This window comes from Tympanuchus pallidicinctus, unplaced genomic scaffold (assembly GCF_026119805.1).
Source record: "Tympanuchus pallidicinctus isolate F22 unplaced genomic scaffold, pur_lepc_1.0 scaffold1, whole genome shotgun sequence".
In the NCBI taxonomy this organism is placed as follows: domain Eukaryota; kingdom Metazoa; phylum Chordata; class Aves; order Galliformes; family Phasianidae; genus Tympanuchus; species Tympanuchus pallidicinctus.
Genome location: NW_026294618.1, coordinates 85,699,640 through 85,727,160, shown reverse-complemented (window position 1 = coordinate 85,727,160; position 27,521 = coordinate 85,699,640). Strand labels below are relative to the sequence as shown.

At 35.3% G+C, this 27,521-nt stretch overlaps 1 protein-coding gene across 6 annotated transcripts in view; it reads left to right on the top strand.

Annotated features, from left to right (window-relative positions):
* Nucleotides 1-27,521, top strand: part of MTA3 (metastasis associated 1 family member 3) — a 120,347-nt gene that overhangs the window by 79,555 nt on the left and 13,271 nt on the right. For 3 of the 6 annotated variants that reach the window (XM_052691363.1, XM_052691183.1, XM_052690918.1), the window contains exons 15-18: nucleotides 2,226-2,312; nucleotides 6,749-6,895; nucleotides 14,171-14,202; nucleotides 21,110-21,264. In XM_052691363.1, the coding sequence (XP_052547323.1) occupies nucleotides 2,226-2,312; nucleotides 6,749-6,895; nucleotides 14,171-14,202; nucleotides 21,110-21,264 (421 nt within the window). Of the gene's footprint in view, nucleotides 1-2,225; nucleotides 2,313-6,748; nucleotides 6,896-14,170; nucleotides 14,203-21,109; nucleotides 21,265-25,384; nucleotides 25,413-26,924; nucleotides 27,018-27,521 lie in introns of those variants that run through there. The other 3 variants (XM_052691277.1, XM_052691009.1, XM_052691099.1) reach the window with 2 other exon arrangements.

Genomic DNA, 27,521 nt, shown 5'->3' with positions numbered 1-27,521 from the left:
TGAATACTGATACAGAGAATTAGGTTTTTCTTTTTCCTAACAAGTCTTTAACTGTCTTGTGTATTTGCATCACACCTGATCACATCATATTGATACAGGTGCTAGAGCACTTCTTGTTTTTGATATGTCTGAAAAATGCACACCATCAGATAAAATACTCCTTTTTAAAGAATTGTTCTTTTTTTTTTTTTTTTTTTTTTTTTTGCAATGCCTTTTTTTTTTATTTCTCATTGCTTCCATTCCATCTGGTGTCTATATGGATAGTCATGTTTGATGTTAGTACTTTGTTGTTGTTTTTCACAAGTAGTACATAAAGATCATGAACGTTATTACCTTTATCATGGAAGTACCATACTGTGGGTTAAAGTCTGCCATCATTAAACATGTTTCATTGACAGCAGTGCTTTGGAATATCCACCAAGCACCTTTGGTGAAAATGTTTTGCCTCAAGTGTGGAATTTGCGCTCTTTTTACAGTCTGTATTCTCAACATATTAGCATCTCACTATGATTCAGTGTCTTTTTTTCTTTAGTGAAAACATGTAGGTGGAAAAACTTCTTGCTAATTTCTTAGTAGTCAATGCTCTACTATTCCCAAACTATAAAATATTCACTGCGTAGCCTGTACTTATTTTACTAAGAGTGTCAGTGGAGATGCTTCTTTCTACTCTCAATTAAAATAGTTGAAGTGTTATGGAATGTTAAAAATATTCCAGGCACTAGCTCCAGTGCATTTTCTTCACTGAGCACAGCATATGTTGTTACTTACATTAAGAAAAAATAACATTAAAACAAGCTGAGCATTGCCTACTGGGTTTAAAACACCTGTGAACAGACTCATGTACTTCTTTGTCATTGCTGTGGTTCTGTGGTTACATCACCTGCACATTTTTTCAGTGATCTGGAATAGAGTATGTATAGAGGGCAAATGTTATGTTTTTCCTCAAAGATAAATTGTTCTGTATAGTATCTTACCCTTTTCATGTAGGTGTAATCACTGTATGTAATGTACTCATTCCCCTGCGCGGGATTGAAACACACGGGAATATTTTAGTAACATGCACTGTGGATGCAAAGTATAATTATAATTACTATAAACTATTTTTAATATCTAGTTCTTGTTAAGCTTGTTAGAAAATGCAGATTTGTGTGCACGTGATATGCATAGAAAACAACGTGTACATGGGTGTGTGTATATGCGAGAAGAAATGCTATGTGAGACAATCCTAGATCTACAAAATCAAAACATGAATGTCGTTCTGCATGAAATCTGTGTTCTGGGTGTACTCTCGATGGGGATTATTTATATGATCTTGTAAAACAGATGACCCGTTCTTTCCAAAGAGTTTAAAAAGAAAGTTTATTCCAGTAATCCTGAAACTGACTAATGAAACTTGGTGTCCTGAGGATTTTTGCCTTGGGCTGATAGGTTCTAATCCCGAGGTCTGAACCTCTTCTTTATAACGCTTCTGTATTTGGGGCATGGAGAAGGTCTCTGTTTGTGTATTCTCAGTGCCTTTAAAGGTGTGAGATTGTAGTCATAGCATCAAATTTAGGTAGTTACTGAACTGCTTATTTTCATTTCATTTTCAGGAATTTACGGTCTTTGAAACCTTTGAGCTCTGGCATACATACTTGGTTACAAATTGGCCAGTTTGCTGAGATGTTATAGTAAAGGTTTTTTTCTGTTTGTATTTTCTTTTTTGTTTGTTTGTTTAAAATTCATCTCTTCATGATGGTCACAGTGGGATTATGTGAATCACCACACCATGGGAGTAAGACATGACAGAATTCAGGCTTCAGAATTAAAGGCCTCAAAGTTCTGTAATACACCAATTAGAGCCAGACAAAAATTGTGGAAATCAATAAAGTGAAAAAGTCAATGTAAATTCTTGCTAATAGCCAGATCTGCCTTTATTTTATATTTTTTCATTTGTGTTTCATTTGTCTAATTTACTGTATCCAAAATGACTTTGTAGGCAAAATGGAATTTCTCTTAGATCTTATATTAACATTCAAATAATTTAAAAATCAATTACATAAGTGAAGACATAGCCTACCTTTTATTTATCACTGTTGGCATTGATGGGAAAAAAAAAAAAAAAAAAGGAAAGAAAATCAAGCAAAAATTTGTGGTGAAAGTCAGTCAGAAACTGGCTAGTGTGTCCTAATTATATTTGTAATGGTGAAATGTTTAAACTGAGTTTTATTCTTTAAAATTCTCAGATGCAGATCGGCATTATGAAATTGCTGGAAATCCTCTGAAGATCAAAAGCAGCAGAAAACCACTGTCATGTATCATTGGGTATTTAGGTGGGTATCTTCCTCTAGCATAAAATAAATCAAATGACTATTTGGTATTTACTGATACTATATGCATAAAATGAGAGATTTTTTGCTTTTAATAAAAAGAAAACTATAAAGTGAATAAATTAATAAATATTCTGGTCTGCTACTGCATTCAGTTGGAAAATTGTGTGATTGATCATGGAAAGGCAAAAGGCCTTCTGATACTGGTTTAAAATGGCAGAGTGAAACCTGATGCAGTTTACAACGGGAAAAAACAGTCTGGTAGTTTGAAAACGTTAGCACTTAGTGGGGAGATGTTCAGTATTCTGTGTGCTGTTCTGTGCATCTTGAATCGATGTGCAAAATTCCCATTCTCTGATGGAGCAGACTTGAGCCAACCTAAAACACTGGCCTTCTTTTAACTTGATGACACAAATTGTACTGATACTATAGCCAAGAGGATGAAATGCTCATGTAAGATAGTGAGGAGGAATTCCAGACATTGTAATTGTTATTTTTAAAAAAAAGAGGAAATGGTCCTCTTTTTAAGGAACTGACAATTAAATATTTACATTATCATCTAAGAGATGAAATACCGAAGAGGCTTTTAATTTATTGTGATATAAATACAGAAATCAATCCATTGATCAGAAGCAGGGGGAGATTCTGCAGAGTATCATCACTGTTCTACGGAATTAGAACTCATTTTAGATATTTCTGCTCAATATTTAAACCAACAGGAGGCTGTTTGTTGTACAACAAAGTAAACAATAATGGTCTTGTGACTTACTGAAACAGAAATCGGGTATAAATGTCATTATAACTGTTCTTCCAGAACACCAAGTTTAACAAAATCCAAGCTTCAAAAAACAGGATAGTGAAAAATTAATATCCACTGTCACAGAATTTTGATTCTTCCTCCTTTGGAGTTTAAGGAAAATGATAGTGCTAACTTCCTACGTGCATCCCTGCCATGTGTTCTATGTTACTTATGTACAGAAGGGAGGAGAGAAGGGCTGTTTCCTCGTACTGGGAGGAGCTGTGGTTGAGGGAGGGGATGGCTCATCTGGCTGACCCCATCTGTGCAGCCAGAAGGAGAAAGGACAGCATGAGTATTTTAGGAAATGTTGTATGTTTTTAATATTGTTTTGTCTAGGCTAAAAGGGATCATCTTAGTAGCTCTGGGAGCACAGGTCTGTAGATTTAATGGGAGTAAATGGATGGATGATGTTAGATAGCATTATGTGCACTTAGTTGAGGGTTTTGTGCTAAAATATACAAGGTATCTGTAGAATCCACTTAGAATTCACTTGTATTGAGATGTTTCGCTTCTTACCCAAGAGAAGGCGAACAATGCCTTTTATAGGGATATGAAGCATACCCAACATAGTTCTGAGCATACATCTAAGCTAGCTGTCTAAGGATGGCTTTATTATGGCATTTTTTGGGTGGGGAGAGAAAACTGGGAAGTAATAGTGTGTTTCAGTGAATAAGTAGTGCTTTCATTATTTATTTTAAAATTTAGTGTTAAATGTCACATGGTAACTTACATAGGAGGTAGCTGTTTTGATTTTAAAGTCCCTTCCAGGCCATACCCACAAGCATTTATTGAAATGCTGTTAACTGTGTCTCAACTCTTTTGAGCCCTACTGGTGAGGCAGAGAGGATATCAGTGCTCTGTACAATTCTAGGTCACTGTCTTCCTTTGTCTCTTCTGCTTCAGGGCCACCGGTTCCCCAGGTGGAATAGGTTAAGTATTAAAACTAAGCTCTGTCCTCTAGAGAGCCTGGGGTTAATCCCCTGTAATCTCTTCAGTCTTCACTGTACTTACAAAACAAACCCTCCTAAAGTGAGTCCTTAGATAATTAAATGCCCTATTTTTCCTCTCAGTTATGAGGAAAACCAGTCTAGAGTTTCCAGCAGAGATGCATGCTGAGAAGAGATAGAGAGATCCAACTGCTTAAGCACCTATGGAATTCAGGCTGCTTAGTTAGTTAAGTGGCTCAGCAGGAGACTTCAAATTTTCTTAGCTTGCTTTGTATATGTATAGAGTACCTCAGTGACATTAGTGGAAATGGGAGCTTTTAGAGTTTTTATTGCTATTACTTGGGGCTGCAAGCCAGTCTTATAACAAAGGTTCCTGTAATTGAAAAATATGTAATTGAAGTATTGTTTCTCTTCTCATTTCATTTTTATATTCAGAAGTGATCATAGAATCTGAATTTGGCCAATTGGTTATTTGTTCCGTAGCTATTGGGATAATTTGGATTATTTGCATGTTACATTTAATTCTCTAAGTTAGCAGAAGCTGCAAATGGATAGGAGATTTTCAGTGAATAAAAGTACTAGGCAGTAGAATAAGGGTAATAGCAGTAGGAATAAAAAGATCCCTAAAAGTGCAAGTATTTGAAGCAAGTCTACAGGTAGAGCATAAGAGTAGATGGTGTAAGGACTCAAACTGTTGAGAAATGGTCCTGACTGATTAATAAAGTTTTTTTTGTAAAACTTGGTCCTGCTACTTTACTCATTGCAGAAAAAGACAGTCTAAATGGCAAACTGAGGATTAATGACTTCCAAACTGAAGAAATGTCAAAGGAAGGAAATGCATCCTTTCTCAGCTGTTAGCACTTTCTAGAAGTACAGAGTTATATCTCCTTTATACTGTAGACAGAAGGAGTTTGAGTTCTAGTCTGTTGATCCAGCTCTGGGCATTATTTTGTTTGCTGCTGGAGCTCTTTTGCAAATAGATAATATTTTAGTGGTATTAGCCCTGAATATGAATCGTTTCCTTCAGAAAATTGAAAGAGACTGCCAAATGAGCATTTTAGAATCAAAGCTCTTAAGCAAACAGTGGGAACATCAGAGATATTGAACTAGCCTTTACATGTGCAGCCTTACAGGACTGTCTTGCAGTTACCAGAGCCCTGGCTTTAATGTCATTCTAACAACTAAAAATGTGTTATCCTGCTCCACTCTTTTTAATCTGAACCTCTTGAAACGTCTTGGATAAGAGTGTTCATACTTCTAAGAGTAAGATTACGTGCTGTGACCAAAACTAAGTTAACCATAGTCTTCCAGTGCAAAGTTTGTTGGTGCTGCCCTTTCTCACTATGCAGCCTGCCTGACTCCCTCTGGCCATCATACTCCTTTCTACAAATAAGGCTGTTTGTCTCTCCCACCTCCCTTTTTCTGCCTAAAGGTTAAAGGTTATTGTGGCTGCCTCAGGCCTTTTGCTGAGCTCCCCGACTCCTGGTGTGGGTAGGCGTGAAGGTTTGCAGTGAGAATGGGCACACTGATATTGGGCTTTAGTACTTGTGGAAGAAAAAAAATGTGCTATCGGGGTGTACTTTGACTCCTGTACAATGGTTTCTCCTGCATAATTGCTATGAATAGCAGAGGCTGAAGGCCCTCCTGCTTGGACATCCTGCCTCCTTTTAGATGTTGCACATTCCCAGCTCATGTGCTTTATTTTATAAACAAAAAAAAAAAAAAGCAGAAAGGGTCACCTTTCAGGTGCAAACCTGGACTACTGAAGTACTTCATTTTGATTTTTACCTTCTTTTCTCACTTTCTGCAGATAGTTGGCTCCTGATTTGCTAGCAAGCCTCCCCTACCCTGTCAGAGGGCATCTCTGACTGGCAGCAGACTCAGGTGGCAGGTCTCAGCTGGGCCACACACCTTGGGAAGCCCGTGTGGCATTGGGTGCTGCTGCCCAGAGCCTTTGCCAACTTCATCTGGCAGCTTACTATGAAATTTCCATACAACTGCACCAGCTTTTGGCAAACTTAGCAGCTACCTGCTCTGAATCCCACTGGGCAGATGAGTTTCACTGGCTTTTATGTGCTTTTCTTCTTCCATCTCTGAAATAATCCTCCTGTGTGAATTCTTTCAGACAGTCTCAAATATTTGAATCCATGATAATGGTTCTGTATTGAAGTCTGGCAGTACCTAGGTAATGATGTTGCAGTTTTGGGGTAGTGCTGTAGCTCTCTCCCTGATCCTTGCACCTAGCAACCTGTATTTGAGACGATCTCTTAAAGCTTGCTCTTTTGACAGAAATTTTGGGATAAGTTAAGACACTGAGGGGGCTTCACTGTTGCTTTTGTTTCCTTGACTAACAATCTGTAGGTGTGTAGTTCCAAAACAAAACCCAAAAGAAGAGGGAAAAGAAAACACAGAACTGTTTCAGTTTGATCTCTATTATCTCTTCACTTGTGAATACCTCACACCATTGCAGTAAACACAGGCAATGTAAAATTAAATTGATTCTTCCTTATTTGGAAGAATAATAGGTATGAAGACGTGTTCAAATTGTTATTCAAGGTCCTATAAACACATTCATGCTGAAGAAACCCACTTCTGTTTTACTAGAAATTAAAGTGTAAATTTAGTAAGCCAATTAGACTAAAATCTTTTTAAATCAAGTCTGTCTTTCTCTCTCTCCTTTTTGTCTTAAACAGAGATTCACCCTGCAGCGAAACCCAATGTAATCAGATCAACACCAAGCCTTCAAAGTCCAAGTACAAAACGACTGCTTGCACCCTCCAATCACTCTTCACTAAGTATTTTAGGAAAAAGGAACTACAGCCATCATAATGGTCTTGATGGTAAGTACAGGAGTATAAATGAAACGTATTAAATTTCTGAATTGCACGATTTTCTCTGGACCTGAAACAGCAAAGTTTTATGACTTTTCTGTAGGGTGTATGTTTTTAAAAAATGATGTTAAATAAGAAGGCACAGTCATAGAAATTTAAGGTGTAGACAGCATATTTTCAGCACTCGTAATGCAATTAATGGTGATGCGTATTCACTGAGTGTGAGTATTCATTAATACCATTAATGCCATGTCTCACAAAACCTATTTGTACCAATTTTCTTACTAATCTTTCACCTCTATATAAAAGCATAAGAAAGAGACAAAGCAAATTTAGTGAAAAGAGAAAGATGCTGCAAATGCTTTACTTTGCCTTATTGTGTTTTTATTTGAAAAAATATTATTTAAAATGCATTGCATTTCTTGAATTCTTCTTGTGCAATGTAGCTTCTGTAAGCAATTAGATTATTTGCTGTGTGGTGTTGCAAGTAGAAAATCTGAAAGAAGTTAGGCTCTGAAAATAGGCTGTTGAGACATGATTAGCACAAAAGAGGTGACTTTCTGTTTTCATGTTTCACGGGTCAAGGTAGAAATGAGAAAGATTCTTTTTAGACAAGATAATAGAAATGTATTCCAAATACAGGAGGGAAAGCTCAATCCATTATTTTACCAGAACAATCATGTTTTTCTGTCGTTGCCAATGTCATTTGTATCTTGCAGTGAAAATACCTACTGTACATTTAACAATACCTAGAAATCACTACATTTTTTTGACAAAAAGTGGTTATTTACTATATATGTATGACAGGATCACTTGGACCTTTGCTCATGGTAGGCAAATAACATGCATGGCAACGCAAGCTATTCAATGGACTAAGGTGACAACTGTGTGATAAAACAATGATACCATTAATAGGCACAGCTATAAATGCAGTACATTTCACACAGCAGAATTTTCACTGTGGACGTTCATTGTGAAGTACTGTCGTGCTGATCTCATAGTTTCTGCATGTGATTATGAACAAAAGCTGCTTTTTCTCCTCTAATGCTGGCCATTAGACTGGACTGGCTTTGTAATCTTTGAGTGAGGAATGAATTTCACCTGGAAATAAAGATTTTACTACATTTCCACAGCAAAGAAAGCTATAGTAATAAGTTGAAGGTAAACATTATTTTGATGATATCCCTTTAAAGAGATGAGCTTCATAACATTTTTATTCTATTTATTTTGAATGTTCTCTTCAACATAAAGTATTTATAAAGCTTGTTATTAGCCACATTGATTAGTTTGTATCAAATACGTAACTGTGTTAAGACAATTTGCACATAAAAGCAATTTGAATCTAATCTAAATCTAATTTGAAAAATTACTATTGAGAGCTGTAAATTGTTGCTTTAGGAGACAATTATTTCTACTTATCTATTTTCTATTAAATCGTAAAGAAAGCATATATCCAAGGTAATAGAACTCTTGGAAGTGTATTTTTGTATGAAAATTAGTATTTTGGTGCTTGTCCTAGTTTTCCCTTTAGTTAAAAGCTTGCAAAGTGTAGTCAGTGCAAACTGCAAAATAATTTGACACACTGGATGTGATAAAACAATGATCATGGAAATATAATTTGCATCAGACTACTTTGTTCTACCAAGTCAAACACATTTAATAAACACTAAACTTAGTTACTGGCCAAAACTTATCTTTTGTTGACATATCCTCAAGTTTTCTTAACAGTTTTTTCAGCATAAAATCAGTTGCATTATTATCCTCTGCCACATATCAACCTAAACCATAATTTTTATTTAGGATCATTGCTGGCTATGATCACTTGGATCATCTTAATCTCCATTTTTCAGTAATGGTTGTGGTTCCCTTGGCTTTTTTGTTTCCAAAATACTATTGATAGTTTCTGGTTTTATTGCATTAATTAGCAGATTCCAGAATTATTCCAGAACAATATTAGAAATTTTTTTAAGCCATGGAAGTATGTTTGTTTAAGATACACTACAATTTACGGTATTCAAGTAAATGCAACCTAGGCTTTTGTAAATATATTTTTAGATTAGCATATTTCAAATCAATTGTGTTGCCCAGGTGAGTTGAGTGCTGTAGTTTTGCAGAATATCATACTGACAAATCTATGACAGAGAAGGGGAAGACTGAGGAAAAAAACAGTAATACATGGTTTAATGCTTTTAAGTAAGTTATGACCGAATAAGAACATCATTACAATTTCTTAGGGAAGTCTTACGTTGGCTAAAGTCCTTAGTATGGCCAATGCAGTACAAGATTCTCTTTCATGTCCCATGTATGATGCCAGCAAAAAACTGGTGCAACTGGTACAGATGAGGGAGTGTGTCATTTTCAGACCATTATTCCTTGTTAACTGAGGGAGCTCATTTATCTCTTTTTGGAAATAGTGAGGCTTATGCTTAAAAATCTGATTCTCAATCACAGATGGCTAAGAGACATAGTTCTAGTTCTATGCATCCACACGTAATTCATACACCTGAATGAAACAACACTGCTTAAGTGCCATTTATAGTACTATGGCTGTTGTTACAGACTGTTGGTGTTTTCAGAAAAAAAGGTTGTGATCAGAGACTGTTTTTCTTTTCCCAGTTCTTCCAGGTGTTTGTGTTCTCTCTTGTAGGAGGGAGAATTTTTCTGAATGATCTTAGAGAAGTGCTCTTTTAGTCTGTTTTCAAATAACAAGAAATCTTGCATTCTGTAAGATAGAAAGAAAAAAATCAAAGTTTTTTTCTGTTCTGGAAAAGTGTACAGCATCATGTAACATGTGTGCTGGTGCTTTAAACTACTCTGAGATACAGAATTTCCATTGCTGCTGAGAAGAAAATCAACACGAGATATTTGAATGATTTTCAGTAGTGAAGGCAGTCTCTTTCAAATGGGGAAATTTATATCTTCAGAGGATCACAGCATTGCAGAATGTTTCTTGCATCCTATCTTATGACTGGAGTTGATGATTATAAGACTTAGGTGTGACTATGAGGTGCTTTGTAGGTATTGAATCTGATCTTCAAATTACTGTGTCTGAAATTATTTCAAACAATTACTTTCACTCACAAGATGCTTAACTGTGCACAACAGTACTTCCAAGTAATTGAGTTTCACATCAGGATGTTGTTCTCGTAGGATCTGTATTGATAATTTTCCATATTTGGAAAGATCAGGTAAAGTTATTTTACATCAATGTAATCTCTGTCAACTGACAACTGTTTCTTTGCTTTTATATGCATCAGAACCAAGAATATCCACAGGATGTCCAAGATGATACAGTCACTGATGGAGTATAGAGATTATTCTGTACCCAGTGATACCAATTGCACTACTCAAGGGCAGAAGTACAAGTTGTTCATAGCTGAAGAGATTTTAATCAACAACTATGATCCCATTTTTCTCTTTTGAGACATTCAATGTTGTATTTCAGCCTGACATGTCTTGATAACTTCAAGAGGATTCTTTCAACAGTCATACTTCAGTTCCTCAGGGAATAAATTACTGAAGGATTCAGCTGTATCTAAGAATGAGAAAGAAATTTAATTGGCCCATTTTTATGGGAAACCATGCATCTCTATTGTAGAAAGATAAGAAAGTGACATGAGAAATTGACGAAGTGAGAAACACCTAAAAAAATTGTACCTTCTCTCCTAGGTGCTATTTTGGTCAGTCCCTCTCACTCTTTATGATTAACAGTATTGGCTATTGAAGAGATAAACAAGGAAAGAAAGCTTATATTTTACTCCTGGTTTTTGTGTTGTTTTTCTTTTTTTCCATTGGGAATTTGAGACTCTCCATCAAATATATGAAACTCTAAGCAGCCTGACAAGCAGAGAAACTAAATCTTTCCTGCTCAAAAAGAAAAAAAAATAATAACATGTTTCCTTGGAGTTTATTTCACACAACTTTGTGTGAAGTTATGTTAGGAAAAAGGTATTTTCACTGTTGGATTGAATGTCTCAGCAGAGAGAGATGCCTTTTCACTATGGTGTCTGCTTTTTTTGTTATCACAATATTAGTTTTGGTAAAGATAGAGAAGTTCTACCAAGGTAGCAGATTACAACCACTGAATGCATATTGGAAAACATCAGATACTCCATTCATTTTAAAAATAAAACCTTTTTTTTGTGTGTGCGTATTCTTCACATTAATAAACCATATGCCTACATAAATTGTTTTAAGCTTCATTTTATATACCAGTCATTTGAAACTGAAAGAGAAGAAATGAGATGGGATAAGCTATTGTGTGAATCTTCTGTAACTGCTTCTCCTGTGCTGAAACAAAACATGCAGTTAATATTGTATTGTGTACCCATTTTTCTGAAAAGTGAGATGCAAATGCTATTCACTGTTTTAAAGCCAGACTTTTCTTCTCTGAAATTTACCACGGAAATGTGTGAAAAGTTTTTAAATACTTGTCTACATGGAAATGTGAGTACAGGAAGTAGATATCTCTGGAGATGTGGATATTTCTCTAATGTTACTGCCATTTGTTGGGTAAGCAGAGTCATCAGTGAAAGAATCATTTACAACTCTTTGTTATTTCCCAACTTATATATGACTCAGAGCTTTTATTTATATGAAGATATTAAATACTTTATTTGTAAGACTTTGTTACTTACATTCAGTTCTGAGAACTTCAAAATAGGTTAGCATTCAAGCCTTGATGCCTCACTTTGAGCATTCTGTATGTTGCTTCCATCTTGTTGGACTAAGGAAAATCTGAAACTGGCAGTTGAGTAGAATGAGCAAGCTAAATGGGATCACAGGGGGAGCTGAGGATATTTCACAGTGAGGTGCCCCCTGACCTGTCCCCAGTTTCTGCTGCTGAATAAGAATTTATTTTTATACATATAGATAAGGTGTAGGCATTATTTCACAGTAATGCAATCTTTTATAATTGGCAGAATAAACCAGCTCTTAAAACAGCAAACAATTAGAACAACTTTATAATCAAATTAGCTCACAAAACAGTGCAGGTGGTCATTCCAGGAATCAGATTCTGTTTACTTCCCTGTGGTAGAGTTTTAAAGAATTAAAGTTGCAGAAAGACAGAACTTGTCTGTTGGTTAATAGGGTTAGGAGCACAATTACCTCACAAATTACATGTACTGGGTTTGAGATCTGAAGTTTGTACTTAGTAATTCTGTGTATGATTACTGCCAAGTGGATTCATTATTTATTGTAAGCTGTGATTGCAGTGTACAAGTTGTACTTTATTGCATAATGCAATATGGAAGGCACCTTCAAAAAACTGCCTAAGCAGTTTAACTGGAAAGTTCCTCATCTGGGGAAGATACTTTTTGATACATTTGTATGTTTCCGTGTTCTTTTGCTTTTCTTGTCTGTGTATTCTCTCTCTAGTGTTTCAGATTTTGATCTTGGAAGACAAAGAGTCATCCTTAAATAAATTCAAATTAATTCTTAGTTTAAGGTTATATGCAATAACAAGGCAATGATAAAGCTTATTTAGAGGGAAGGGTTTATAAAAGGGCATCATTTTTTTTATTTCAAAGAATATTTAGTTAACAGAGTATGTGACAGTTTAAATTGTGTAACAATAGTACTTTATTAAGTAGCCTTTGCTAGATCTAGAATCTTTCGTCTACATCTACTTCTTAAAGAGATCTTTCAGTAACTTTTTTATTTATAAATCTACTCAAGTCTTTCTAGAAGGCTAAAAGGTGTTTCACAACTGAGATTCTATTTCAGTATCTGCAGCACTTTATAGAAACAAAATATAGCAAAAAATGATTCTCACCTAGATAGTGTAAACACTCTTGCATGTGTAGCAGGTCTTTCTTTAGTTCTTTGCTTGATTATTAATAGGTTATCAGAATGCTGAAATCCCAGAATCAACAGCTGTTGGCATTGTATTAAGTGTGTAAAAATATTGTTCAAAAATGCTTTTAACAACCTCCAAGTCCATTCTGATGTTACATGTTGCAGTCCCCAGTTCATATCAATATCAATATTGGTATTAATATCAATTAATATCAAAGAAGATATTATTCTGGAACACTGGTAGTAGAATCATGACTAAGCATGTCTTTATAGAACTGAGCATATAAATCTGTGTCAAAAGGGCAGTACCTCTGAAAAAGAGTGAAGATATTCTTATTTCTGGAGAATCTGAATATAGGAAGTATGTGCTTTAGTTAGTTCATTTCAGTCTGATTGTGAATGAGTGGAGATGTGTTGCTCTGCAACACATCTTTGTATTTCAAGAGAGAAGAAACCATATTCTTTTTGTTTAACCTGATTTTCAGCATTTCAGAAAATGGAGTTGTGCTCTTTTAGGTTGTGTCATTGTTGCTTTTGTTTCATTTTGTTTTGGTTTCTGGGAAGTTGGGCTTGCAAAAATAGTGAGTCCTTTCTTAGGAGTTATCTACTTCCACAAAGGTAATCGCGGGGTTTTCTCAGGAACGTTCCTCAAATGTTATTTGGCTGTAATGTCAAAACAGTAAGTAAACTTGTAATAACAAAAATAACTTCACTGTAAAGATATGAATTGCACATATCATGGGTTTCTTCACTCTACTCTACTAGGAAGAGCATAGTTGTGATGTAGCACCTATAGTATTGTAACGCCACAAAGGACAAGTCTTCTGTCCCTGGTGGGGAAAGTAAAAACAACAGCAACAAAGGAAATGTACTGTAAGTTAAGTAGCAGGATGAAGGCTGTGTTGGCTATTGGCCTGGTCATGATTTCTCAGCAGTATTATGTAAATGTGTGTGTTTGATTGACTGTCTTGTAATTTATCATATATGAGATAGTAATTAAAATTTCTGAATGTTATAATTCTCAATCTCCTTCTGCCATTTAGAGTAAAAATCCGTAAAAATTCTCATGTAAAGGACAATGTAGTTTCATAGAGCTTTTCAAAATGGGAATAGTTATGGAATTATTACTGTTTGTATTTTTTCTACAATGCTAATCATTGATGAAAAATGATGCCACAATTTAAAAGCAACATAGAAAAAAATTTCAGATGTGAAATATGAATTCTATTTTTTCATTTTCTTGCAGAAGAGGACAATTAAGAATAGGTAATAATGAGTGCATGGAATAGTATACTTTTATCTGCTATGTATTTTCAGTGATGATTCTCATGTTTGTTTCATGAGACATCTTCCCAGTCTCTGCATTTCTGATATGCTCCTTGTAGCCATGCAGAAACATCTTATATTTCAGGGTGAACGCAAGAAAATAAGGTTTTTATGAGTAAAGACAATACTCTAATGCACTGTGGTTCTTCTGTTTTCCAGAATCATCCAGCCACTCTACAAGAACAATAATGGTAAGCATAAAGGAAATTTTAGGTATAGATCAATCTATAGAAATGATTTGTCATTTAACACAAAGTAGGTATGCTAGCTTTGTAAGTCAGCTTGTTAGCAAGTTTTCATATAAAGTCCACTATCACTGTTGAGTTTAAGCGAGTCATTTCATGGGAAATTTTGGAGAAAATTTGATGTAGGGTGAATATTTTAAGAAATTGCAGTGCTGGCAGTTAGGTATGTGAATATCCAATTACAATTCTGGTATTATGTGTTTAAGAGATTTTTTTTCAATTATGTCAAATTGAAGTCAATTAAATCTCTTACACTGTATGTATATATCACAACAGAGCATGTTTAAAGTTGAAAAGATGTTGAGTAATGTCTTGTATTGTGTTTCTGTGAGGTTGGTTTCTGACTTTATCTTAAGTTTGATAGTTTGTGTTCCAGGGACAGGGAAGCACTTAAACTGACTGATGAACTTCTAAAAAGTTAGATTAAAAAGTTTTGTGCATGAAAATGTCATTGATTTCATGTCTGTCTTGGTTTTTTTTATAGAGTGAGACATTTTATCAGTCTCTTTCAGCCTCCTAATAAAAGTTAGATAAGGACTGAACAAAAATTAAAGGAGAAGGCTGAGTAGGATATGCCTATCTAGCAGGGATTTGGGGTCAGAGCTATTCACTTCAGAAAAAGACTTATTTTTTGAGGCAGACTTTTTACATTTTAAAACAACCTGGAAAAAACATGATGTCACTAGAGCCTTTGTTGTCACTCCTACGGTTTTCAGTGTTCATTTAAAATAATTACTTCTTAGACATGTGCATCATTTGTGGGACGTGAATTTCCACACGGAAACTTGATTCAACACAGAGGAAAGGGTAAATGTAATTCATTGTCTTTATCACCAATAACCATTAATAGTCTAATGCTAATAGGTAATAAATTGGTTAAGACTACAGACCACAAAAATTCAAAGCACTGGAGAAATCTGAAAAGCAACATTTTGTTTATCTACTGAGTGTGATATAATCCTTGCTGTGATTAATTGTACTGAAGTAGACTTGTTTCCACATAAGAAGTTTAACCAGTAGAATTTCTGTGCTGTAACATGTTGAAAGGGATTGAAAAATTTTTCAGTATTTTTTCAAATTTTGCACTGATGTCAGAAAAAGAGCTAAAGGTTAAGAGACTGATGAAAAGAACATTCTTCATTTCCCTGTAATTTTTTCCCCTGTTAATTTTCCTCCAAAGATAACACGTTTTGACAGTTTGTCTCTTCAGTGTATCAAAACAGCTGTAAGAACTTAACCAAAGAAATGTTCTTTTCCTGTACAAGTGTGTCCTTACACAAAATATGGCCAAGCATTTGAAGCAGTGAGAGGTTTTTGAATAACTTTCTCAACCTTCTTGCATTCTGAGCCTCCCCAGACCTCCTTGCTGAGAACTCAGACCTTTCAGACTAATGCTGTGCAACCAAAGCAATGCTGTAGTTGTCCATTGCACTTAAATAAATATAAGTGCAATTAAAAATAAGAACGCTAATTAGACAGTGTCAAATGGCTATCACAGTGCCCACTCTTCTCTAATAAAATAACTGAATGTGCAATGGAAAATTTCTTACCGCTCAGTAGGAAGATAATATCACTAAAGCCAGAAAATACATTATTCAGCTCATTAGAAGCAGTATGAGAGTGTCTATTCAACACAGAGATAGTGAAGCTATGCTGTTGATGTCCATTTTTGAATGAGTACTGCAATAAATAAATTACTTTAAAATCAAGTCCACTTGTTCTGACTGATTATAGCTAATTTTCTAACAGATACAAAATTAAGCATAATATTTAATCAAACAGAATGAGAGAAAAAATAGTGTAAGTAAGATATTAGATCTGATCTTTTCTGTGAAGTTTCAGATTTGTGTTTAAATCAAAGCCAACGTGGAATAGAGTGTACATTGCTATGGAAAAGAACACATAGTTTTTCTGAGAACACTATGTATATCTTCAATTTTTAAAGCTCAAGAATTGTGCATTCAAGTACAGTATTGTCCCCTATTGTTTGTTTCAGATTCTTGCTCATAAAAATAAAAAACCTAGAAAACTGCCAAGGGGTGTGTTTGTGTGTGAGGGGAATGAGTATCTTCTCCATTTTAAGTATAAAACAGATTTCTTGTTATTCTATGAATAGATGGCTGGGATGGTTTTTCATTACTAAATTGATCTATATAAATATTTACTTCAAAGCGCTACATTTAACGATGTGGTTTATTCAGAGGTTACATAGCTTTTGTTTAAATTCTGCTAAATGCTATGAACATGGTAGTAGTTTAGCCTGGCTTCTTTGGAAAGTGAGCCTTTTCTTAGTCTTCTTCTTGCACAGAAGTCATTGACTACAATTTTCAGAATTAATTCTAGTCCAGGTATTTTGTTGAAGACTAAGTAGCAATCAGAATGTTCAAAATGATGCTGTAGACTATTTGTTTAATTTCTTGCATATGATCTATTGTTTTGATTACTTTTAATAGCCTTCAAGTTTCTTGAATGAAGTTCTATACCAGAAGTGAGTCCATGTAAACATGCTTTGTAATTTTTGCATTTGTCACAAGTCTCCCTAAGTAAGCTAAACTAGCTCCAAACCTTGATTCTTTTGAGAGGGATAATGCCTGAGCAGATAAGAACTGCTTAGATGTGGCAAAAAAAAAAAAATAAAAATAATTTAGAAAATTCAATACCTAATTTAAACTCAGTGTCTAGATGTGGTTTACATGATATCTTGTATAATTAGGTCAATTAAATAAATTGAAGCAATTACTATAAATTGCTGCCAATCATGTTGTGCACATGTGATTTCCTCTAGTGATTTTTTTCTTTGTTTAGAGATCTTATCTTACCGTTGGATTTTGTTTGAGAAAAAAATTTATATGAGAAAAAATGTAAACCACAGACAAACAAAACCCACTGATTTAGGCCATGGAAAAATGTCCTTTCAGGATGGGAAGAGAGTTAGGTATGAAAAATTCAAAGCCAGTTAGGATTTTACAATAATCCAGGTAAACATTTTTTCAGTCACAGCCAGCATAGACATTCCTCATTAATTTTTACATTACGCTTATAGTGCCTGCTGGTGTTATGTGCTTACTTCAAACACTTTTTTTAATGTATCTTCTGTGTGAAAAAGAGTATTGCTTTCACTGAGAACTGGAGGTGCCTCACTTGCACTCATTAGGAAATGAAGAGTTGTGTACACAAATGGGAAAGTCATGTCCCTGCCAGCTGGGTGCTGATTAGCAGCACTTGCAAGCAGCTGTCAAAAATGGAGCTGCATACCTGCCTGTGTGTGGATTAAATACCAGAGAATAGCAGCCCTGCAGAAATGTTGTAGTGGGGGACAGGTGGCACTGTGAAGCTGCTGTGACAAACACATGATCATCCTATAAACTCATCATTGGAGACTTGCTGAACACCTTCAGAAGATGACTTGTTTTCAGAAGCCTCTGAGAACGTCTTAGAGTCCTCAGCATGGAGACCTCCTTCCTGGCAGGTGAAACTTTTACAAGAGATCACTCTGTGCTCCAATCTTTATTGAATGCACCATTGTTGCCTTAAAGTTGTGATGGGGATTTTTTTATTCCCTGCTTGGGTTGTAAGGCTGACTGGTGAGAGCTTTGTTTTCTCACCAAAACTTCAGTGCATGCATTTATTAATGCACTGAAACATTACATGATCAGGACACTTTTCTCTATTAGGCCTATCGAACTGTGGTGTGGAGGTGCCTTTCTAGGCATCTCACTTGAGCTCAGAAATGTGTTTCAAGGAGTTATTTGTTGTGACACATGGGCAGACTCTAAACATTTATTTCCTCAGTTTACCCCTAGGAGGCTTTGCCCAAACCACACCTTCTTGTGCTTTGTGTTTCTCTTCCAGTTGCTCTCAGAAGTTTTCTCGTAGTATCTTTGGGGTGTGAAACAGTTTTCTTCTAGGGATACAAAATATCAGAGTGAATGCATTCAGACTGGGATAACAAAGAATGTATGAGGAAGTCGTCACTTATTGGGAAGGTAGATTTGTCCAACATGCAGCTGGCAAACTCTGAGTAAGCCTCCTGCTGATCTGCACTTTCCCACTGTTAAGTGGACTCAACATACCTGCGATTTGTTGAAAATGGCAGCACAGCTTATTAGTAAATACTCAAAATCAAAATGCCAAAGTTGCACACAATAGCATTACAACGAAATTATCGTAGCATTCTGTGTGCGTGGTGTTTGACTGAGTAGAGATCCTGTGGCAGTGCTAGCAATATTCTTGAGGCTTCCATAATCCTTCTACAATGGTGTATGCTCAGAGAGAAAAATAAAAAAGAGAAACATGGAAAAAAAAAGAAAAAAGAAAAAGGAAAAAAAAAAGGAAAAAGAAAAAGCATTTAAGTACTTAGTATGAAAGGTCTGTTTGCTCTGGGTACTGTCAGTATGACCATTTCACTGGAAGCTCATTTTAATACACAACAGTAAATATATATTTTTTTAGAGGAACTAATTGAACTGATTTTTCTACTTTGAAATTGTTTGAGAAGTTCAATTGTTCCTATTAACTGAAAATTAAAGATAATGTGGTCCCCTGCACACAGACTGATCTTTAAGCAAAGCATAATTAATTTCTCTGAATAAATTGAAAGGTGTCATGGAGAAGAGAAATACAAGGAAAAACAATAATCATTATGATGTGAGAGAGAGGAGACGATATTGTAACCTTTGCACTATTTTCTGTAATACTGTATCTTGCCTGGAATAAGAATTAGATTCTGAGAAATGGGAAAAAAAAACAAACCAGTTCAGGACTAGCATTGACATCCGTCTTTACCACAGAAAAAGTATTATGAAAAAAAACCCATAATTTTTCTATAAGGCTTAATTGTTTTACAAAGTTTTTGCTGTAGGAAATGCACTTCTTGTATGTTGCATGATTCCTGAACATACTTTGCATGTTTATGAGTGACTTGAGTGGAGAAAACATTCAGTGGCATATTAGAAAGGAAAAGATACTAACCATTTTGTGTGAGAACTTAAACTTGTTTCTGTCTGGGGAAGCAAAAAAAATTGCTCTTCAACCCCTTGAATGGTCCTCTGTAATGTATGGCACTGCTCACTGCCAGGTAAAAATAATCACTTTGAATACAGTGTAAAATCAGTACATCTGGGCTGTATGACTGCATTTTCTATGCATGAATTGTTGCTCACTTTTTGAGCAGTATCCATTTTGTGCACTAAGACATCATCAGTTAAATAACTTTTGGATTTTTAAATTTATCCAAACTATGTATTTTATCCTACCTTTATTGTACATAACAACTGAATTACTTCTAGCAGCATTTTCATTGCCTGTTTCTCCCCACCAAAGCCAACACAACAAAATGTGAAAATCAAACTGCAGTCTAGACAGTGAATGAAAACCTGGAAAAATTTAGGCAAATATTAGAGGGCCTACAAAGGAAGATTTGTCGCCCTGTGTGCAACAGCAGCTAAATTCACCACAAACCTTCTTTGTCTCTAAGGCAAAGGTATATAATTTTGTTCAAAGAAAGAATTATCTGTGACTCACTGAAGTTGTTGCTTTCCCCATTGCATCTAAGAAAACTTAGAGGTGATTGTTCAGTTTGTTACACTAAAGTAAAGAATGCTGGAATTTGTGCTCAAATGAATAAAATTTCTCCTACTATAAGTGGTCTGGATTGGGGTGTCAAAACTTGTGGCATAATGGGAATGAAATACATTAAATGTAAGTGTAGTATTTGACTGTTACATTTTTGTGGCATGATTTCAGAGATCAGCTTCATGTGTTCTGCCAAACTTTGTACACGTTATCAGCACCTTCCTTTCTGAAGGACTGCAGACTTTTCCCCATATATTACACAAAAAGAAAAAATACAATCAGTAATAAGGAATACTTGGATTATTTCAGCAAGAAATAATACTTTTTCCTGAGGGGACATGATGCTGAATCTATGTGAGATAAAATAAGCAAAACTTTCGAATTCATATGTCTTCTAACATGTCTATTTTTATCAAATACTGCAATTACTTAATCCTGCTGACAACTGGTTGCGCAGCAAACAAGACTCTAAATTCAAGAATTAATGTACTCGTCATGGAATTTTCCTCCAAAATGTTTCTAACAGAGAGTGCAGAGAACACTTGCACTCTCTACTTGCATGTATATCAGAAGGCAGCCTTCTGAGACAACACCTGTTGTATCTAAATCTTGCTAAACTATTAGTCCAACATGTAGTGATGGATCAATGTTCCATTTTATGCTTAATGTTATCTGTGTTAAAATGAAGGTAGAATTTTTGCAGTCAGCTCTAGAATACATATAATGACTGGTGGGTCAGCTAACGAACTATGGCAACTGCCTAGATGATGTTAAAAATTTTTACAGCAGTACCAGGTTCTTGTCCCATACAGTGATTTTTATTTAAAATAAAGCCAGATACATTAAGGAGCTATAAAGTGAGAAATGTGGAATTTTTATTGTTTATTGGATTAATGCAGTACTCGGATCAAAAAACAAATAATTGGTTAGGATACTGAGTTTTGATCAGAAAAATTTGCAAAATTAATTTGCTCCCAAAATCAACAGATTTCTGTTGCAGACTTGCTTGGTTCATGACATTAATTCATGCTTTGCTTCTCCTTTTACAAGTGGGTTTTAAAAAGCTTTCAGTTCTGTGGCTAAAACATGTCACTGTGCACAGATGATCAGGAGATGTTGTCTAATTGGTAGGTACTTGTTTGAGAAAAGTTAACTGTTTTTTGAGAATGACAGTGTGTGTAGGCTGCCCTTTACAGCAGAATCAGTTAAGAGAACAATTCTTGTTCCCTGGCAAATATCTTTCTTTTCTTTTTTTTTCTTTTTTTTGTTATGATTTCAGCATGCTGCTCCCCGTGTTCATATAACTAATGGTAAGGCCTTGCAAGCCAGTGCAAGTACCATTAAGACAAGCGCCATTCCAGTGATAAAGAGACAGCGGCATAATTGGCTTGATGCTTCAGATGATGGTTTCTTTATAGCCACGGAAGAGACCAGGTAAGAGAAATGAAATTGAAGCAGGGAAAGAGGCTTAACTGCATGCATGTTATTGATTCGCTATTTGAATAACAGTTTTTGTCATTATTTGAGGTTGTGTTACAGTGAAGAGCCATGTTACATCAAAGTGTACACCCAATTTTCATCTCTTGCTTATTAACTTTATCAGTGTTTCACTTTTTCAGTCTTATACTTTATGTGGCAGAGGCTAGAACTTTTTAAGTGTTACTAATTGTAGTTCAAATACAATGAAGTTTGTGGCTGATCACACAGCAAAATGCATGTGTCTCCACAATGGAGGCTACACCAAAATTTTCAGAACTAGGAAAAATATATAACACAGAAGAGAGAAATATATAGCAGTCAGTGTCTTTTCTGGAATATTTATTCATTTCCAACTAAGGTAACAATCTTCTTCAGTCTGTCATTTCCAAATTAATTGGTAAAATTTAATTAACGCTTACTTTTCCCAGAAGAGTTTGATATCACAGGATTGCTTGTGGAATCTCCTCTATTCTTCTTTTTTTTTTTTTTTTTTTTTTTTTTTCCTCTGCTAAGATCTGTCCTTTCCCAGTTTTAAACTCAACCTATGAGAAGAAGTTGGTCTTATTTTTGTAAGCTGGATTGCTTATTTAGAAGCACTTTAAAATCTTCCTTAGCTTTTAAGCAAGAGGATTATTAGGGCAAGTAACATCAGACTGATCTTCAATTCTGTGATTATTTCACAGGCCTAGAAAGGCTATCAATCAAAGAAAAAATGTTAATAATAAAATAAGAGTAGGATAATATATGTAAATGTAGAGCTAACCAAGAAAAATACACATATTTAATTTGGTTTATGGTAGATATTCATATGTGATAATTTGGTGATTATTTCAAGATTGTACTCCATTTTCTTTTGCATGAGAGGCTCAGGAATTCGGTGATAAAAGTAGAAGAATGATAAGCTCTTAGGCTTCTGATGTCTACCTCAGTGATAAAATTCAGTGCTTGTCTGATACTGCTCAGTGTGAATAGCCACTATCAAACAAGTCCCTAGCGAGTATATCACCAAAATGTGACAGGTAACCTAAGCCACCAACTGTTTTAGAAGTTTTAAATGCTTTTATTCCCTTTTATTATAGAGAGGTGCCTGTCAAAAAATATGAGTCCTGTGCTGACGGTAGCTATGTCTCCCAACTGATCTTAGATGTAGCCCAGACAGCTAGTTTAGATGTTTAAATTCTAAGCGATTGAACTATAACGATATGAGTCTTACCTTTGCAAAAACACTCATCTGAGGTAGCTATGTCTGCTCAAATCTCCCTCTCCATCTCCATGGTTGCAGAGGCCATTCCCTACCAGGGCTGAGGTAGAACTGAGTTCTACCTGTGTTCTGAGTGAGGCAGAACGTGTGCCGTCTCCAACTCTGCATTGATGATGATGGATAAACAGGAGTTTAGATGTTGTGACTCTATCTGCTGTTTTCTTTACTTTTTTAATGATTTGAATGGCATTTGAAAGGCCCTTGTATGGGGATCATAGGGGAATATGACCTCAGTGATTGTCCTTCAAAAAAACTAGTGTCTAAAAGTGCATCACTAAAAGAAGTGCAGCAGGCAGTGCTCAAGAACTTGCATTGGTTGAGCCACTCCTGGACAGTTTTCTCCAGTCTGATAAGACCTAATGCTGTAGGTCTAGCACAAGTACACAGGCACTTACCTTCCTTCCGTGGTATCAGCACACCAGGAGTAATAGTACCTCAGCCATAACAAAGTGCAACATTCAAAATTGTAATTAGTGTGAGACAGCAACTTCTATCCCTTGAAACTCCATTTCATTGCAGGTCTTTTCCTTTTTTTTTTTTTTCTTTTTTTTTTTTTTTCTTTTCTTTTTCTTTTTCTTTTTTTTCTTTTTTTTTCTTTTTTTTTTTTTTTCCAGTTGATTCCTTCCATAACTCCAGGAATGTTTTCTCCTTCCTAGCTTTTTCCTTTGTTTTTTTAGATTCCTTTCACCCTTATTCTAAGATTATTTGAAAGAGATATAGTGTAGCTCATTCTATTCTTGGCTTTCATTGGCCTCTGGCCTTTGTAACTTGAAGTAGAAAGCCCTACCTGGTCCTGCTGCTAATAGTGTACTGATTTTCCAGACAGTTATTAAATGTTCTGCTCCTTGGGAGAGAAGATCAAATAGGCATTGGTCTCTAACAATTGACCTGTCTTGTGATAGGAGTTCATACAGTTGAGCATGGCTATGACATAGTTGAATGCACACAGTGGCAATGGGAAAAGATATTTTATGTATGGAGGAGATGACTGTGAAAGCAAAACACAATTTACCCAGTCCTACCATAGAATGAAAAAGGAAAATACTTCACTTGCCAGTTGGCAGCCATTAAAAAATGTGCTGACTGCTCAGTTCAGAAAAAAATAATCACATTTGAGTCAAGATACCAACTTGCTTTTTAAGGCACGTTTCCCTATTTTTCTGCATCAGAGTCCCGTATGTATTATCATATGTATTTGTTAAAAATACAGGTGAGAAAGACATATGCTAATTACAATATTTTTTCAGTATAATGTTTGGATTGGATGCTACATAAAAGTTTTCATTTCTGTCCAAAAATATTTTTGCTTGTGCAGTGAATTAAGGTTTAAGGTACATATTTCTATAAAACCTCCAGCAGTAAGTCTAGGTATTCTTAGACATTTAGCTAAAAAATTATACCACAATAATGCTTCTAAACTAAATGAGGTGCCACTTGATTTCATTGTAACCAAGCCAAAGTTGTATAACATAAGCATTCAAAACATTGTTGTCTTTCAGTAGGTAAATTGAGTATATTTTTATGCCTATACTTTTATGTTAAATGATATTTTAAAAGAAATTATTATCATTCTTCCCACCTCTGAATTTAAGCTCCAATCATATTTCTATAAAGTTCAATACTGTATGTCAGATTGTTCAGATTCCAGGGTATTGGTAGGGATGGATGAGTAGGGTTCTAAGTATTCAGAGCACGGAAAGTAATTATAGAAATTACAACTAGTCTAATTTTTCCAAGGCAATCCTTGGAATTATCCTAGAATTTTAAGACCATGACCTGAATGCCTATTAGGCACTTCTGACACCTGTGTGAGTTCAGCTTACTTGGGATTTCAACATCTGTGTTCAGTCACACAATCAAAGCAGGAATTAATCTAGGTGAGAAGTAGGTAACAGTTCAAAAGCACTTACCATAAAGTTTCATCACAATTTTATGTTGAACTTTAATGAATTTAATATTTTCACATTTTTCTTTATTCATTCACTTCCTGAATGAAAAAGAAATTCTCATTTCCTACTCTAAAATTACTCGCTCAAGTTTTTATTCTAAAATGCAAATCTATTTACATGATTCACTGAAAAATCACTCTTTAAAGAGCCTTATATTCATCACTACCCACCAAGGGAGTCTACTTATTTCCTTTTAATATAGTTTGATATTAGCTGCTGAGATTGTCCTACCACTATGTATATAATTGAGATCAGAGAGTAGTCTCATAACTATAAAGAATTTCATTCAGATCATTGTACTAAATCACCTTTGCCGTAAGGAATCTTTCTGAGTTTTATTTCCATTTTGTTCACTAGCTGTAGTGTAGATTCTATTGTAGGCTCTGTTAGAGGTTAATGCAAAAAATGGCTACAGTGTGTGAAATTAAATTCTTTGTAATGAATTACCATTCTGGGTCTTATATAGTAATTGGGAAAATTCTTATGTGGTCTAGTGAAACTTAACGAGAATGTAGTATATTTGCTTAATATTAGTTGCATTACATATGACAATTTGTAAATAAAACTAGTATCTGTAGATTTTTATTTTTCTTACCAGTTCTAGGTATGCAATATGTTTCTATACACAACACTCTGTCCATTACTAGAACATGTGTGTGTGCTGTCAATTATATTTGTACAGGGGCAGCTAAAATATTGTGTGGAAAATGACATTTTTTTCAGCATTTGCTTTATAAGAAATGTCTGGAAAGGTTTGACTGGAAGGGTTATAGCTGCAGATTCCATATGCTTTCCCTTCATGGGCCAAGAAGCATATTTGCATATAGAAACACAGTTGAATGACTCAATGCTTGTTTCCTTTCAGCGCTGAAGCAGTTAGAAACCTTCTCACGGTAAGTGCAACTCCATTGGGAATGAGTTAACTGCAACTGTTAAAATTAGAATGTGATCTTTAGCTGTTACCAGCAGACATTGCTTCCTTTTTGCTGATAAAATGGTTTGAGAGGCATCTCTGTGCCAGCATTATATAGGCAATTTTCATATTCTTCACATCATGTTCTTCCTCTCTAACAAAAAAGCTTCCCTTTGATTTTTTTGAGTTACTATGTAAGGTGTTTATGATAATTACCTGATAGCACTCATTTTTACTTATGCATGTCTCATAGCACACACAAAAGCTTAAAGCTAAAGTTGCATGTTGGAAAAAAAAGAAAAAAAAAAAAAAAAAGAATGTGGTGCTCACAAACTATATTCAGCAAAATATTGTATCTTGCTTTTGCCATCAGTTGCCTTGTTCTTTTGCAGAAGTGGGGAAGACTAATTCTGGTGCTCTGGCATTTCCTGCTAGCAATTGATGCACTGTAGTTCTATCAGTGTAAATCCTAAACTTAAGTGAACCAAACCCTTGTTATATTACAAGTTGCTAATAACTTGCCATTGTCCCATCTCCTTCCAACATGGGCTTTAATATCAAGTACTATGTTGAAGTTAACAGTTGGAGAGGCTTGCTGGGAGAAAAGGGACGGGTAGAGGGGTAAATCTCCTGTGTCTTGGTTCTTTACTAAAGAAGATACATGCAGGTGTGGATCAAAGTCAGGATTCCACTGTTTACTCTGAAGAGGAAGAGCTCTTCACACATGCGGTTTCTCATCACAGAAACGCTCATGAACATGTATACTTTTTTTCTCAGTTAACCTCCATTATTATTAAAGTTGTGCACCAAAAAAGTATTGTTAATGTTCACTCAGGGGCGGTCTCTGCTTTTCATAAAGATGAGTCAGTTTGATTTGAATTGGGATTCCAGATCTGAGCCTCTCATGATTGGATCACAGAGCATAGTGCCTTTTCATTTCTTTACTTGCATGGAACTATGGCCATATGACTCCCATTCTGTACCTGACTGCATGGAGATGCTTGACTGCACACTTGGAGAATCAGCTGCAACTCTAACAATGCTATGCACCAGCTGCAAATCTCTAATCAGAAAATAAATAACCATCTAAAGATGCATTTTTCTGATTCCTTTACTTCTGCTGGATTATATCACTGTCATACATCTTGAAAAACGGGGATTATAGAATTAGAATATCTCTTTTAGGACTATGTCTAATCCTTGTTGATAGGATTGTAAATATTGATTGGATGAATGTGACTCCAGGTGAGCTTGCAATCATTTCTAGTACAATACAGCAGATGGGGAGTTTGAGGAGGAATTGTCCCTGCTCCAGGTAGAAGTCCTACATGGCTAAGTATTATCCAAAGTTGCTATATTTTGTCACTTTCCTCAAAGCAAAAATCTATAGTCTAAGAATTTCAATGCTATTTTAACCTTATTTAGTGTGGAACATTGGTGAATGTTATGTATTGTTGATGCCTTATAAGTGCTAATTCTCCCCTGACTCTAGCTGAGGTGCTGTGATGCGGAATCCCTATCAGGAATACAGAAAGTAGGTCACAATCTCTTGACCTTTGTTTCTCTTTGAGTAGTTTTCATGGGTCTGCAGATAGTTTCTGATGTTATTCATCTGTAGGTGCTTTTCTTCTAGCTCATTTTATGATACCTTCTGAATCAAAGTAATATTGCTGTAATAATGCTGATGTTTTTAAGAGCAGGACTTTTCCATGAAACTAAAATCAGCATCATTTGAAGTGAAGATTTTTTTTTTAACATGTTAAAGGCATAATAGATATCTACATGGAAAACAACTCCAGAGCTGCAGTGTTTCACCTATTCTCTCATTTAAGGATTGGTTCAGTATAAGTTATGACATTCTTGGTTGCTGTTGGGCTTGAAGAGCATAAGCTGTGAAGAATTTTGTTTTGTTAATCTTCAGAACAAATGAAATACAACCATGTTGGCTTGGAGCTCTGTTTAAGATAAAGTTTCAGTGATGTTGTAGTAAGCTACTAATCTTGTTTAAAGCTACAAGCTAAGAGGAAGATGTTGACACTCTTACGCAGGACACGAGAAAACTGGATTTAGTTTGGTGCTCCCTCACAGG